Raw genomic sequence first — 14,274 nt, forward strand, 5'->3', positions numbered from 1 at the left:
CTGTCACCAGCCAGTGCTCCCAGCCTCATACACCCATCCACCCCTTGCCCTGCAGAGCCTGGGACCTGCAGCCCCCAGCCCCAGCTCCAGCCCAGTCACCTCCAGAAGCACTCGCAGGGGCCCCCACTGCAGGCCCAGACACCCTGGGCTGAGAGCAACCAGAGCAGGGCCCCAGTGCAGCCGTGTCCTCCCACGCTGGCACCAGCATTTCCTTTACACAAGTGGAGGAGACCTAGGCATGTCTCTGGGGCACAGAAAGCAACCACGGGCTGGGACACGGCGATTGCCCCCTGCGTGCCCCGGGAAGAGCCCTGCAGGCCCCGCTAAGGGGCAGCTGCCCACGCGTGCCGGGCAGGTGCCGGCAGCACTGGAGCTGGTTCGCACCGAGCAAACCGCAGCTGCGGCAGCGGGGCTGCGTTTCGCTGACGGAGGCCCCAGTTCCCGGAGCGGGGTCAGGCGGGTGCCACAGGCAGAGCCAAGCTCACACGCCAGAGCACATCGCTTCAGGGCCTTTATTTTGGAGAAAGTTAAAGCCTGTAGATACAGCAATAAAATATACAAAAAATAAAATTTTTTACAGTATTGAATGCTGCCCTGGGCTCCAAGGACTGTGGCTGGAGGCAGCTGTGGCAAGCGAGCACAGGGGCAAAGGGCCCTCATCCCCTCTGAGCATCCCCAGGGCCAGCCAAGGACCTCCCATCCTGTTCCAAACACAGCTTGGAGGGGCTTGCCCAGACCCCACAGCCATGGGGATCCTCCCCCCGCCCTATGGTTCCCTGCCCACCAGCTGTGATGCAACTTGGGGGGGGGCAGCTCTCCCACTGCCTCCCCCACCCCTCCACTGCTCATCCGTATCTGTGTGCCCACTGCATGGAAAGGGCAGGAGGGCTCCCCCAACTTTGTTAAGTGCAGGACCACAACCATCAACCCCCCCCCCAAAAGTCAGGACACCTGCCTTTCACAACACCCATGTGACTGTCCTGCATTGCCCTGCAGCAGGTTCTTCTCCTCACATGCACCTGCTCCCTTCAACTCTTGCCCCTTCCCACCTTAACTGTGAGGGCCAACCTCCAACAGAAATCCACATGAAGCCCCCGAGAAGCTGCAGACCCCATGCCTGGCTTCTCACAACCCAGAGAGAAAGGGACAGGCCAGGTGCCCCACTGTCAGCCATGCTGGTTCCACCAATTCCCCAGGGTCTAACTGGTCTAATTCAGCACAGTGCTGGAAGCAAGACCATGCTCCCAGCACCAGCCTGGCCACAGGGAAGCCAGAGCAGCCCCTGTGGCTTCACCCAGCTCCCAAAATGGGCCACAGCTGCAAACACTGCTTACACGCAGGTGCCAGCACTGGGTAGCAGCACTGCCCTACCCCAGGGACACCAGCCATCCCAAGAGGAGCCCGGGCTGCTGGCATTGGCCAGACCGCTGTGCCCGAAGCAGGAAGCTGGGGACAAGCACAAGCAGCTCCCGAACCGCTGGGCTCTCAGCAAACCCAGGCTGCGTCCAGCAGGGGCGGTGCCTGCTGAGTCCAGGGAGGGAGCATCTGGATACATCCCCCTGCAGCTCCAAACCCTGTGCTGGTCATCCTGGCCAAAAACAGGACCAGGCGGGTGCAGAGAGGGGACCCACCCCAGCACCCTGCAAGCTCTAGGAGGTGCTGGGAGCAGCAGGGCAGACCCTGCCACATGGCCAATCCCCTCTGCAATTCCAGACTTGTAGGGTCTTGTGGGTTTGGGTGCAGGCAGTCAGGGCAGCAGCTTCCAGCAGCGGGACCGGGGCTGTGGAAGCGTTTGTAGGAACTGTGGCTGCAATCGGAGGCAAATAGGCACTTGAATGAGCAAAAATAATAAAAAACTGTTATGGAAGGAAATAGAAAAAGGTTCATCCCCCTCCCCCAGAGATGAGTGGCACCACCCCAGAGAGGGGCTGCTCTGTTGGGTCAGGTGAGGACCTGACCCATTCAGGGACCCTGGCCCCCAGCTGTTCCCGAGGGCAGGCCCAGAGCAGCTGCAGCCGAGTGGGACAAATCCAGGGGAGCGCTCTGGAGGTGGGAAGGCTGAGCCCGGGGAGGGCCCCGTGCGCCGGCGCAGCCCCTCACATGGGCGAGGACGCACACTCTGGGGTCAGCTCCATGTCGAAGGTCAGCGACTCTGCGGGCAGACACAGCCAGGGTTACGGGGCCCGCACGTGGCCGCAGCCAGGGCCCCCGGGAGCCCCCCCTGACTCACCAAACTGCCCGCCCGCGTTGCTCTCTGCGCCCTCGCTGCTGTTGCCGAACTGCATGAGTGAGTCCAGGGTGCGCGGGGACATGGGCAGGTCGATGGTGTTGCTGAAGGAGGTGCTGTCCGAGGGAAAGCACAGAAACCTCCAGAGTCAGGGCCTGGCCAGAGCTCTCTAACATCCCCTCTACCCGCTGAGGGCCCCCCAGGCATGGCCCAGCAGCCCCCAGAGCTCTCCAGAGGAAAGGGGCCCCGGAGGGGAAGAACAGGGCTGTGGTTTGGGCAGCAACCGGAGCCTGGCTCAGCCCCCACCATCACCTCAGGCTGGGAACCCCACAGTAACCATGCAAAGCTCAGAGGTGGAAAGAAAGGAAGGAAGGAAACCTCTCCCTCAAGCAAGGCTGAGCACACAAACACCCCTCCAAGCACTGACAGACACCCCCCAGGAACACTCACGGGGTGACACAGATGAACTTGGTCTTCAGGTATGGAGCAGCACCTGCAAGGAGGGAGGAGCTTCGTCATCAGCCACCTAAGGACGAATCCTTCTCTCCACTCCCTGGAGCACAGGCAGTACCCACCCTCTGCCCATACCCCATGGGACCCCATGGCTGGTCCCACACTGTGGCTGTGCACTCCAGGGATGGCACAGGGTCCTGGCTGGTGACAGCCAGTGCTATTCCCGGAGCCACTCTGTGACAAAGGAGCCACAGAAAGTCAACGACTACCTGAGTCCGTCGCTTCCGAGTGTTCCTGGCTCTCGGAGCGGCAGTACTTTCCAAACGCCTCCTCCTTGGGGATGTCTGGGTACAGGTACACCAGTGGGGACACCAGGATGTTGGTGGCATCCATGATTTTGTAGCCCATGATGATCTCCGCAAACGACATGTTGTTCAGCTGCTGCTTGGTGTAAGGCTCCACCGACTGGATCTGCGTTTTCCCTGTGCAAGGAAGGAGAACTTTGGCACAGGACAAAAACAGACACTCCCAGAGTGGTAGGGACAAGATGGGCCTGGGGCAGTGATCAGGTGTACTAGGCACTCAGCAGACCACAGGGCAGGACTGGGACCTGACTGGGTTCAGTGCCATAGGAAACTGCGTCCGTGGGCAGCATATGGGCACGGACACCCAGAAGGTAAAGACCAGCAAAGGGCAGCCAGGCTCAGAAGTTAACCCAGGCAGACAGCTTGTTGGGACAAGAACAAAGGACAAGTGCTTATCAGAGGGTCCAAGCCCCCTTTGGAACCTGGAATGCCAAGCCAGGCACCCAGGGCAGCGAGGGTAGAGCTCGTACCACTGATGTCCTTCTCCACCCACGTGAAGGTGATGCCACCTTCCTTGCTGCTCTCACTGAAGCGCAGCAGAAAGGTCCCCGGGGGCTTGGTGCTCAGGATGGCTCGCTCCCGCTCCTTGCTGATGAACCCCATGATGTACCTGGGCAGGAGGAAGCAAGCACAAAAAATGTGGGTCAGGGCACAGGAGCAGCTCCTCCAGGATGTGAGCCCTGCCAGCTCTGCTCAACAGCAGGACTCAGCCTGGCCACTGACATTTTACGGATTCCCAGGCAAGTTTTCACTCTGAACCAGCAAAAAGTATCCCAGTAGAGTACACCTGCACATGGACAAGGCACCCCATGCCATCAGGATGGAACCTGTGGGACCCCTTCCAAGGCCCAGCCTAACCACGGGTTCTGGGCTGGCACTCACCCTTCATTCCACAGCGCCAGGATGTACTTCTTCACCAAATCAATGATGTTGTCCAGCCAGACCCAGAAAGAGAAGCCTTTGCCAGCCATGTTCTCCTGAACAAAAGGCAGAGAGGCTGCTAGCACACCTTGGAAGAAGGGAACAGCCAAGGGAAGTTGCTCAGGGAAGAGAGGGAATTGTACCTTGCAGAACTTGGCCCAGGTGATCTGACAGCCAGAGTAATTCACGCCTGGTCCTGGCAGAGAAAAAGAACACAACCATTTAAATAGAATTGTTCTTCCAAAGACACCATTTCCAGGGTTTGTGTCATTTGGGAGAAAACCAAGCAACTGAAAATTACAGCTCTCAGGCCAAAAACGGGCCTCACTCTTGGATGACATGTAGAGGCGGGGAGTCACTCCAAGGGACAAGAGGGATGGGCAGGACACCACCCCACGTCACCCAGCACTTACCCAGCAGTTTTTCTGCCAGCGTGGTCAGCTGCTCAATGCTGAGGCCACGCTTCGTGGTGGAGGAGAACTGCCAGCTCAGCACCTCTGCCACCTGGTCCCAGGTCCCAATGGGTGGCTTGGTGAAGAAGTTCACGTTCTGCACGAGGGAACACACAGCCCTGAGTGGGACATGGGACAGGAGAAGGGCCAGGTCCTGCCTCAGCCTCGCTCCCCGGCCTCTGTTTCCCTCTCTCACCGTGACACCCCCATCCTGACACCTGCCCTGCTGCCTCCCCAAGCCAGCCCTACCTTGGGGTTGTTGGTCAGCATGTTGTACCACAGGATGGACGCCCAGGCATTGGGCATCTGGCAGATGTTGGAGATGACCACCACAGGCAGCGAGTGGGTCTGCAAAGAGAGGATGTGACCGTGGGCTGGGACAACTCCCAGGGCTCCTCTTCCCCCAGGCCCGTGGTGGCAGAAGACAGTGACCCATGCCTCACCTCCAGGTCGATCTTCAGCCCCTGGTGATACACCTCTGTCTCAAAAGTGATGAGGTGCAGCTCCTCAGTGACTATCAGCGAGGCCTGAAGCAGAAGGGGACACCATGAGCACTACAAGACACCCACCCTCAGCCCAACACATGACCACGAGGCCCGGCACATCTGCTTGGGGCGGGCCTGGCGAGCTGCCATTGCGCCAGTTGGTGCCAGTGGATCCCCCACCTCAGGGCTAGGCTCCTGCATCCCCTCCCATCTCAGCTGCCCCTGTCAATGGCCAGTCCCCCTCCCAGGGCCCCCTACACTCACGTCACAGTTGGCTCGGCCTCCATTCCCACAGCGCTGCTCCCGCAGGGTCTGCAGAGAGAGGGACAGGCTGAAGCAGCACCACAACGACACCTGGCCGTACAGGAGCAGCCCAGGAGTTCATGGTACCCACCAGGTGCTTGAACTCTGCTGAGAGGCTGCCATTGTTTGACTCCTCCATGTTCATGACCTTGGTGTTGGTCCCCAGGATGTTAAACTTCCGGGACCTGGGAAGAGGAAAGAGTGTGGCTGACAGGGCTGTCTTGGAATGAATGTGTGGGAGAATGTTTGCCAGGAGTAAAAGCAGAAACAAGAAAAAATGACCAAAGCAAACAGTGCACTTACCCCCTAAGTGCTGCAACATCCCCAGAGTCCCTAGGAAACAGGAAAGAGACACCAGGTCATGGCAGTGGCCTTCCCACCCTGATGCAGACAAGCTGGTGTGTGGTGCTAGCTGTATTCCAGTATGAGTCCCATGAGCCCCACAGGCTTTTCTCCCACGTGGGGATGAACCCTCGGGATTCAGCACCACCCTGCACCCTCCCCTTCAACTGGGGGCCACGCTGGCCCTCAGTGTGGAGATGGAGCCCAATCCAAGGGCAGCAGGAATCAGTCCCATCCCAGTAAGCCCACCCAGTGCCACTGGAAGGGAAGCACAGGACTCACTTGTCAATGCAGACTTTGATTTTCAGCTGATAGTTCAGCTCTGGAAACTTGACCAATAATCTGCAAGAGTCAGGAGACACAGAGCATGAACATCCTGTGCACAGAAGCACCTCCTGTTCCACAGGGCACCTGGCACAGCCAGCAGCATGGATCAGCTTCTCCGGTGGCCCTGGGCACAGCTTCACACAGGCCCAGGACATGTTAGCCCTGACACCTGTCCTCAGAACCAGGGAGGTGCTGATGCTCCCCTGAGCATCCTGAGGAGCTCGGTTGGCCTGCTGACTGCCCACACCAGGCTCTCAACAAACACCCTCCACACTACTCCAGGCCAGATTTGGGAGAGGGCAAGGGAGCTCCAGGCAGAGTCCAGTGTCAGAGCAGCCTCCCTCCATGGAAGCTGGCAGGGAATATGGCCCAGCTGAGCAGCAGCTGGCCAGAGATGCACTGATGCTTCCCACCCCCACAAGGGGATTTACCAGAACCCAGCTGCCTCCAGGAACATGGTGGATCCCCAGCCAGCCCTGCACTGAGTCATGTGGGCGGCACTCCAGCCTGCTGGGATCATCCCTCTGGGATCTATCCTGCTGGTATCCATCCCTTCCCAGCACCAGAGCTCCCCAGATAAGCCAGGGGCTGCATTTGCAGCAGCATCTTCAGAGAGCGATCCCAGCTGCCCTCCCTGCACAGCTCCCTCCCTCACCCGTGGGGACGGTGACCCACCTGACTTTGGTGGTGAACTGCACTCCTGTCTTGATGACGAGGGGCCGGTCGGGGTGCATGGGCATGCAGGGCTGCCTCTCCACGACAAAAGCGCTGCAGGAACAGCACAGGGACCACAGTCAGACCTCCCTGCCCACCCTCCACCCATGGCCATAACCAGGTCTGCCTGTGGCTCCCGCCTGCCTTCAGTACCTTTTCATCAGGTTCCTGAACAGCTCCACAATCCGCTCCTCCAGCATGGGCCGGTGCTGGACAATTGGGTCACCCTTATAGGATACTTTTTGCTGCAGTTCTTCCAACTTCTTGATCTGTTGCCGGGTCTGTAGCTGCGATTCAGCAAGAGAGGTTATCCTAGGGGAGCAGGGAGAACCAGCATTAGCTCTGGCTGCCAAGCCCACACCGTCCAGCCTGCAGAGCCCTCCTCCTCCCATGCAAGAAGATGCTCTCCATGCCAAACCAGCCAAGAACTGAGTGTGTCTGTGGCTCCAAGCCCAGAGCATTTTTCTAGGCCATGCATTACAAACAAAACCTGCACGTGCCCAGGTGACACCAGGGCCAGAAACTTTTCAGCAGCCTCAGAATCCCCCAGGCACTGGGACACCATTCCAGCACTGTGCCCACCATCGTGGCTCAGGCTATGTTGACATGTGCAGGCATCAGAAACCGTTTTGCAAGAACATTTCCAGAGACCAAGAGCTCATCTCCACAGCAGGTGTATGAGTGCCACTGCTCTGGGGACTGACACAGTCCCAGCCAGCTCTCACCAGTTCTCAAGCCGGTCCAGACAGATATTTGGCGGGCCACCGATGCAGGCAATCTGCTGCCGCCTCTTCCAGTCTGCCAGTTCCTCATCTGCCAGCATCTTCTGCACATATTCCATGGCTGACAGCAGCCCAGCCAGCTCGCTCACTATGCCCTGCCAAGAGAGAAAGCAGAACCTTCAGCACCCTGTGACTTCCCCCACGGACCCACAAGTTTCACATTCAAAGACAAGGAAGAAGTCACATAGGGCTGTGCTTGCTGCACTGCTCCTGGTTCTGGCCATGCAGGAACTACCAAACTGCGACCCTGAAGAAGAGGGATCTGCACCCGGGGGAATCTGGAGGGCCAGCTGCCCCACTTACCCTGCGCATCTGGTCCAGTGCCGTCAGCATTTGCTCCAGCTGCTGCATCTTCTGCCGGGTCACCGACTGGTTGTTCCCGTTCAGGTCCTGCATGTCTGTGCAGAGCCACACACATGGACTCTTCCCACCTCTCCAAGTGCCACAACAACACAACACTTCCCAGCAAAGTGCAGGCACCCTGAAAGCGCCCTATAGCCAAGCAGGAATCTGGCACAGCATCCAAGCACCTCCGTGGCTCTGCTGCACCCACAGAGGCCAATCCCTCCCCACCCCACTGCTGTGCTTACAGCAAAGCTCAGTTCAGCTCCCTCAAGGGCAGCATCAGTGGTAGAAACAAAAGACCAGGCTTCTCTAATTGCCATGCAAATGCCCTGAGCCTGAGCACATTCCCGCTGGGAGTGGAGGCTGAAACACCTCTCCAGCAAGTTTCCTTGCTGGAACACACTGTGGTTTGCAAATGGTAATGAGCTGTCATTACCTCCTTGGCTTTTCAAAGTCTTGTAGTTAAAATCGAAATCATCCTGGAGATTCTCCACCACTTTCATCTTCTGCTCCAGATCCTGCAAGGCAAGAGATGTGGTTTCATTCAAAGCATTCAAGAACTGTGGTGGGGAAAGCAGAAGGTGCCCAGGAAGACACATACCTGCACCCTCTTCCTGACATCCTGCAGGTGCTGCTCCAGCATCTGCTGCTTCTCTGTCACCACAGCTGCTGTTGGATGTGTTGCCTGTCCCCCTTGCTGCAGAGGGGACAAGAAGGGCATTAGGACAGGGCTGTAGCCTGGGGATGCTCCCTCCCAGCCTGAGGAGGTTCTGCAGGGTCTTCACCCCATCCCTAACACACACTGGGGCAACCAGCTGCTCACTTCAGCATCAGCTCCAGGATGGCACAGGGTCAGGGAGAGAAGAGATGGGGGCACCCAGCTCGCCACACCAGCCAGAACACCCAGGCTGTGTCCTGGCTGTCGGGAATCAGGATGGAGGCCCTGGGATACCTGGCCACTGACCTGGGCTGCAGTGGCAGCAGTCTGGAGGAGCCGGGACTCTTCCCAGAGGCAGCGAGCCACGATGCGGGCTATTTCCATTGGCTTCTCCAAGTATCTGCTCTGTAAAGGGTGGAAAAACCCACGGTCAGCAGGCACAAGGCAACCCCTAGGATCTCCACATCCTTGAGGGCTGTGGATGGTGAGCTGTGCCAAGGAATTGCTTGGACTCTCACCAGCTTCCCCACCATGCCTACCCCTGCCAAGCTGGCACTTCCCACCTCACCTGCAGGAACTGCTTGATGCGGCGCAGGTTGTGCTGGTAGAGGACATTGGACTCCTGCAGAAAGCGGCTGTACTGCTGGTCGATCTCCCCCAGCAGGTTGTGGAACACCAGCGTGGCGTGCGACTCCTTGCTGGCAGCGTATGCCCTGTACAAGGGAGGGAGAGAGCCCTGAGTGCCTGGCACAGGGGGCTCTGCTCACACCCACCATCCCCTGTGCAGCTTACAGAATCACACAGTCATTTAGGTTGGAAAAGACTCTAAGATCGAGTCCAACTCGTGACCGATCACCATCAAGTAGACCAGAGCACCAGGCAGATGGTGCACACCAGCACCTCATGTGTGTGAGCACGTCCCACATGCTTATGGATGGGATCCAGGTATCAGCGCTCTGTGTCAGCCCCGTTTACAACAGAGGTCAGTGTTAGCCAGCCCTGGATGGGGACATCCTCCTGCTTCAGAGCTGCCTCTTCTCCCGGTCCAGGGTCTAACACAGTGCACAGAGTCCCACTCCATGCATAGTCCTGCTTCCCTCAATGCCACATGAGCCCCAGGGAGGAACGTCAGTCCCACCACACTGAGGGCCCAGGGAAAGTGACAGAGCTCCTCCAGCCCACTCGGACCCCTGCGGGTGGGTGTTCTGAGCAAAGTCCCCTCGCTGGCGTTTCACAAGGCCTTACCAGTCCTGGCTTTCAATCCAGGGGGCCAGGAACTGTCGGAGCTCCATGGGGAAGCTGTCACTGTAGAGCTGGTGGAGCTGCTCCAGGTACCGCGTGTCGAGCTGCTGTAGCTGGTTCCACTGCGCCATCCTGGCCAGCTCCGGAGACCTGCCGGGATGGGCACACACGTGGCTCAGAGCTGGCTCCCAGTGGGCTCCTGGCTCCCTCCTGCCAGGACCCAGCTGTGACCCCTCTGAAAAAGGCTGAGGGGCCAGAATCAGAGGCAGCCAGGGCACAAGCCCAGGGCACAGTGCTCCAGGACAGCTGGCACAGGCAGGCTGGTCACTGGCAATAGGTAGGAATGAGGCTTTAATTTGGTCTCACAGGCACCCCTGGTCGGCCCTGCTGGGAGGCAGGGAAGTGGCTGTGGAGCTTACAGTAAGTGCAGAAGGCGGAGACTGCCAGGAAACTACAGAAACAAGGAAGGAGCAATTTTCAAGTTCATGACTTGTATCAATGGAAATCAAACTGACGCTAACGAGGGAACTCCAGCTGTGCTGGAAAACGAAGGCAGAGCTCTGCGTGACACCAGCAGTCACTTCCCTAAAGAAAGCGGTTTGCTTTTCCCACAGGTCCCTGCGCTGAGTGATGCAGCATCACTGCATATCCTGCTCTCCCAGGAGACTCTTTCCCCATTTGTCTGGGTGGGAGGAAGGAAAGGTGGAACATCATCTGTGAGCTGAGGCACCAGGAGGGGACAGACATTGGCACTGACATGGGAGTTAGAGAGGTTTTTAGAACTTCACAGCACTGAACAGCCCCAAAGGCAGGAGCAGCAGGACAATAACCTTGAACTACAACCCTCTGGTGCAATCCTCAGGGAGGTCCACATGAACCAAACCTGCTTTCAATGGAGCAATGAGTGAAGACGAAAGGAGAGAGCCAGTGGCCATGCAAGGTTCTGCAGACAACAGACTCTTTCAGCTCTGGAGTCAGACCTGGCTGCAGACCAAGGGCTGGACTGTGAGCCATGGGCCAGGGCTGCGTGTGGGGCAGCACAGAGGAGCCCCCATTCCACAGGGCGCTCAGCTCTTTGTGGCCAGTTCTCAGCTGTAGCGGCTTGGGGAATGCTCCCCCTTGCCCCAGCAGTTGCAGGGTCCCAGCCCTTCCACTCGGTCCTGGAGGCCACTCCTGCAGCATGAGTGGTGCTGCTGCTGGGGGGGAAAACCCAACAAATGCACAGGCCAGGCAAGAGCGAAAGCCCACCAGCCCCACAGGGAGTGCCCCGCCGGGATGGTGAGCTCAGCTGCCTCGCTTCCTATTGCGCCATGCACCAGGGGCGGGGGGGCTGCACCAGCCCCTCCGGAAACAGCAGCAGCTGCTGCCCCAGCCCAGCTCCTGCCAGAGAAGTATTTCCAGCTCTGAGCCGAGGACAGTGCTGCAGCACCATGGCACAGGAGGCAGTTACCTGGGCAGTGCCTGGTGCCAAGTGGCTCACGGGCCATCAGGCTGCAGAAACTGAACCAGACGCCACATCCGGACCCATGATCCAAGCAGATGTTCCAACTAAAAGCCACAATCTCGGCATTTCAGGGCAGTGCTGGAGTCACAATCTGAGAGCACCAAAGGGCCAAGAGCAAAGCTCCCAGGCTGCCACGCGGCAGCAGCACTTGGACGGGACTCAGCCACTTCCCGCTGCCACAAACAGCTGCAGGACAAGCCAGCTTGCAGCACTAAATTCCAGCTCTTCCCGGCATCCACACAAGGCATTCTGACATTCCTGGAGGAAAAGGGTCCTTAAGACACTCCTTACTGCAGCAGGCACCACTACCAGGGAAATTCTAAACCTGCCAGCCCTGGAACCCCACGCAGGAGCCTCTACCTGGCCAGCCCCACCAATGGGAAGCCTCCCTTGCCTGGGTTAAAGATCTGAGGGTTGAACCTTTCTGATTCCGCCGGGCTTGCCCATCTCTGCGGTTTGCCTCTCCTCCGTCTCTGGAATGGAGCCAGAGAGCAGCCAACATGGCCAGGACCAACAGAGCATGATGCAAGCTCGGGGGTAAACATGCTGTCCAGAGCTCAGAGGAGGGCTGCTAAAAGTAGCTCAAGAGCTAAAGTTCATCTGTCTTTATCTCCCTGCAAGGGCAGAGCACAAGAGTCGGGCCCAGCTGCGCAGTGTCACCAGCAGCCTGGGACAGCTCTGCGCACTCCAACCACCTTGCTCAAAATGCCCTGCAACTGCTTTCTGTCTGCCTTCTCATCTCTGGGACACACCTGGGAACACCCTTCACGTGTGCCCCCACAACAAGCAATGAGTCCTAGGGAGTCACTGGAAAGGGCCTTAGAAGGACCCCGGGACTCTGTGCCCCTTGCAGTGACATGAGTAGGATGAAGCTCAGTCACTGACAGAGTTGCACAGGCCACATCATCATGGTGTCATCACAGGGTCATGACAGATGCCATCAACAACACTTCACAGAGTCCCTGCACCAGGCACCCTACACCAGCACCAGGCACCTCGCTGCCCTCTCTTCCACACAACCATCAACAGCCCGATGGAAAACTGTTCAACACAGCAGCCATTTGCTCCGGCAGCACAAGGGCCCATTTGGAAAGGCTGCTAGAAGAATTTGGCTCTGCTCCTCTGGAGCGATTTCAAAGCCAGGCTTGGAGGTGGAAAACAGTGATGCAGAGATTTGCAACAGGAGGAGGGAGATGGCAACCTCACAGTCATGGCATGAGTTTCTTTCACCCCACATACCACAGTTCCTCATCACAGCTCTCCATAGTCCATCCCAGCGGAACTCCCACTGCAGGAGCTGCGAGTGACACTGTCACCATCCACCCCGGGGCAGGGGACACCCAGCCCACACCCCTCCTGTCTGCCGTCACCGCCCCTCCAGCAGCTCCACAGGAAGCAGAAGACTGGAGGAGTGACAGTGACAGCGATCACCTTCAGGGTGGAAGCGGGGTCTGCTCCCTGATGTGCACACCAGGCAGGGCCAGTCCCTGCAGGTGCGAAGGGAGTGGGGCCCAGGGCAGCCACCCTCCCAGTTCTCCCCGCAGCGCCAGTCTCGTGGCTGTGTCCCTCCGACAGGAATGCGGGGGTGTCCCATGGCCCGTGGGACAGGAGCCACCCACACACGGGGCAGCAGCGCAGTGCCGGGAGCCGGGGGGGCAGGAGCAGCGGGCAGCACTGTCAGCTCCCGCAGAGCTCTCGGGCTCGTTCTGCCGAGCTGCAGAACTCCACTGCTCTGCTCGGCCACCACCCGTCACACCAAGCACCCACGGGGACAGTAAGCGAGGCAAGGCCCGGTCCGGGCAGGAGGCCCCGAGCTGCTGCTGCTGCAGTCCAAGAGGCATGTGACAGCCGGGAGCTCGCAGCTCCACAGATCCCAGCCGGGTCTTCCAGCCCCGGTGTGCCCGCGCCACCCTTTCGGCTCCCAGCCCTGGTTCTGAGTCCTGGCACCAGCATAATGCCAGGAGCGCAGGGACAAGCCGCACCAGCCCGTGCCTCGTTCCGCACGGGAGCGCCGAAACCAGGGCACCGTGCCAGCCTCGGCCCATGCCCAGCTGGACCCGGGCGGGCCGCACCTCCTCCGGCCCTGCCGGTCCCGGCGCTTTTTGCTCTCCGAGAAGCCGGTTCGGGCTCTGCCCCTGTGCCGGGCCGTGTGCGGTGCGAGCCCGGAAGACCGACCCGGGCAGCACAGACCGACCCCGCTCCGCACCGAGGCGCGGACCTCCAGTGACGGGGGAGCCGGGACAGGCCTCCCCCGCGTCATCCCGCGATGCCGGCCCCGCTCCCGCCCCGGCCCCAAACCGGCCCGGGGGACACCGGCTCCCGGCGACGAGCAACGCCCGCGCGCCTCCCGCGCTCACCGGCGGTCCCGGCGGGCGGGGCGGCGACTCCCGGTGACGGCGACGATCTCGTCCGGCTGCGCCGAGGGACCGGACCTGCTGCGGCCCAGCCCTACCTCTCCGTGACGTCATCATCCCACTGCCAATGGCGACTCGGTGCTCCCGCGACCCCGCCCCGGCCGGCCTCCGACAGCCAATCAGCGCGGCCGTCGTGCGCCGCGTCACAGCGCTCGGCGGAGGGGGCTGCCCCCCCGGCTATTCCCGGATGGCGCCGCCTCCCGCCGCAGGGGTGCGCTGGGCAGAGGCGGTGCAGGGGGCCGGGGGGGGGAGGCTACCGGGAACAGCCGTGCGGGAAACCCAGCTGAGTTCCGGGCAGCGCCGTGACGTCACGCGGTCGCCGCCGCCGCAGCCTCTTAAAGGCGCTGCGCCGCCGGGGGCCGGGCCGTGTGCTGCGCCGGGAGCAGCGCCCCCGCGTGGGGAAACGGGGAAACGGGGATCGGCCCCGCGGGGCAAATGGGGATGGTCCCTGTGGGGCGGTGGGGATGGATCCCTGTGGGGCTCTGGGGATCGGTCCCTGTGGGGCGGTGGAGATGGGTCCCTATGGGGCGGTGGGGATGGGTCCCTGTGGGGCGGTGGGGATGGGTCCCTGTGGGGCTGTGGGGATCGGTCCCTGTGGGGCTGGATCCCTGTGGGGCGGTGGGGATCGGTCCCTGTGGGGATGGATCCCTGTGGGGCGGTGGGGATCGGTCCCTGTGGGGCTGGATCCCTGTGGGGCGGCGGGGCTGGATCCCTGTGGGGCGGTGGGGATCGGTCCCTGT

The 14,274-nt window shown here is 60.2% G+C and overlaps 1 protein-coding gene across 2 annotated transcripts; it reads right to left on the reverse strand.

Annotated features, from left to right (window-relative positions):
* Nucleotides 1-494: 494 nt before the first annotated feature.
* On the reverse strand, nucleotides 495-13,582 carry STAT3 (signal transducer and activator of transcription 3). Of its 2 annotated transcripts, none has more exons than XM_039565915.1 (24): nucleotides 13,478-13,582; nucleotides 9,620-9,766; nucleotides 8,943-9,087; nucleotides 8,681-8,779; nucleotides 8,318-8,413; nucleotides 8,153-8,234; nucleotides 7,675-7,769; nucleotides 7,315-7,466; nucleotides 6,743-6,901; nucleotides 6,551-6,643; nucleotides 5,831-5,890; nucleotides 5,510-5,539; nucleotides 5,298-5,391; nucleotides 5,168-5,215; nucleotides 4,862-4,945; nucleotides 4,668-4,766; nucleotides 4,380-4,515; nucleotides 4,110-4,162; nucleotides 3,928-4,022; nucleotides 3,516-3,655; nucleotides 2,950-3,162; nucleotides 2,678-2,720; nucleotides 2,231-2,343; nucleotides 495-2,152 (listed from the first exon to the last, which is right to left on the reverse strand). In XM_039565915.1, exons 2-24 carry the CDS (start codon nucleotides 9,745-9,747, stop codon nucleotides 2,097-2,099), a joined length of 2,313 nt encoding a protein of 770 aa, XP_039421849.1. In that variant the 5' UTR covers nucleotides 9,748-9,766; nucleotides 13,478-13,582; the 3' UTR covers nucleotides 495-2,096. The 2 variants fall into 2 exon arrangements, with proteins under 2 accessions (XP_039421849.1, XP_039421848.1); XM_039565914.1 differs by having other exon boundaries at nucleotides 2,947-3,162.
* Nucleotides 13,583-14,274: the final 692 nt, after the last annotated feature.

Source organism: Corvus cornix, chromosome 27 (assembly GCF_000738735.6).
Source record: "Corvus cornix cornix isolate S_Up_H32 chromosome 27, ASM73873v5, whole genome shotgun sequence".
Classification (NCBI taxonomy): Eukaryota; Metazoa; Chordata; class Aves; order Passeriformes; family Corvidae; genus Corvus; species Corvus cornix.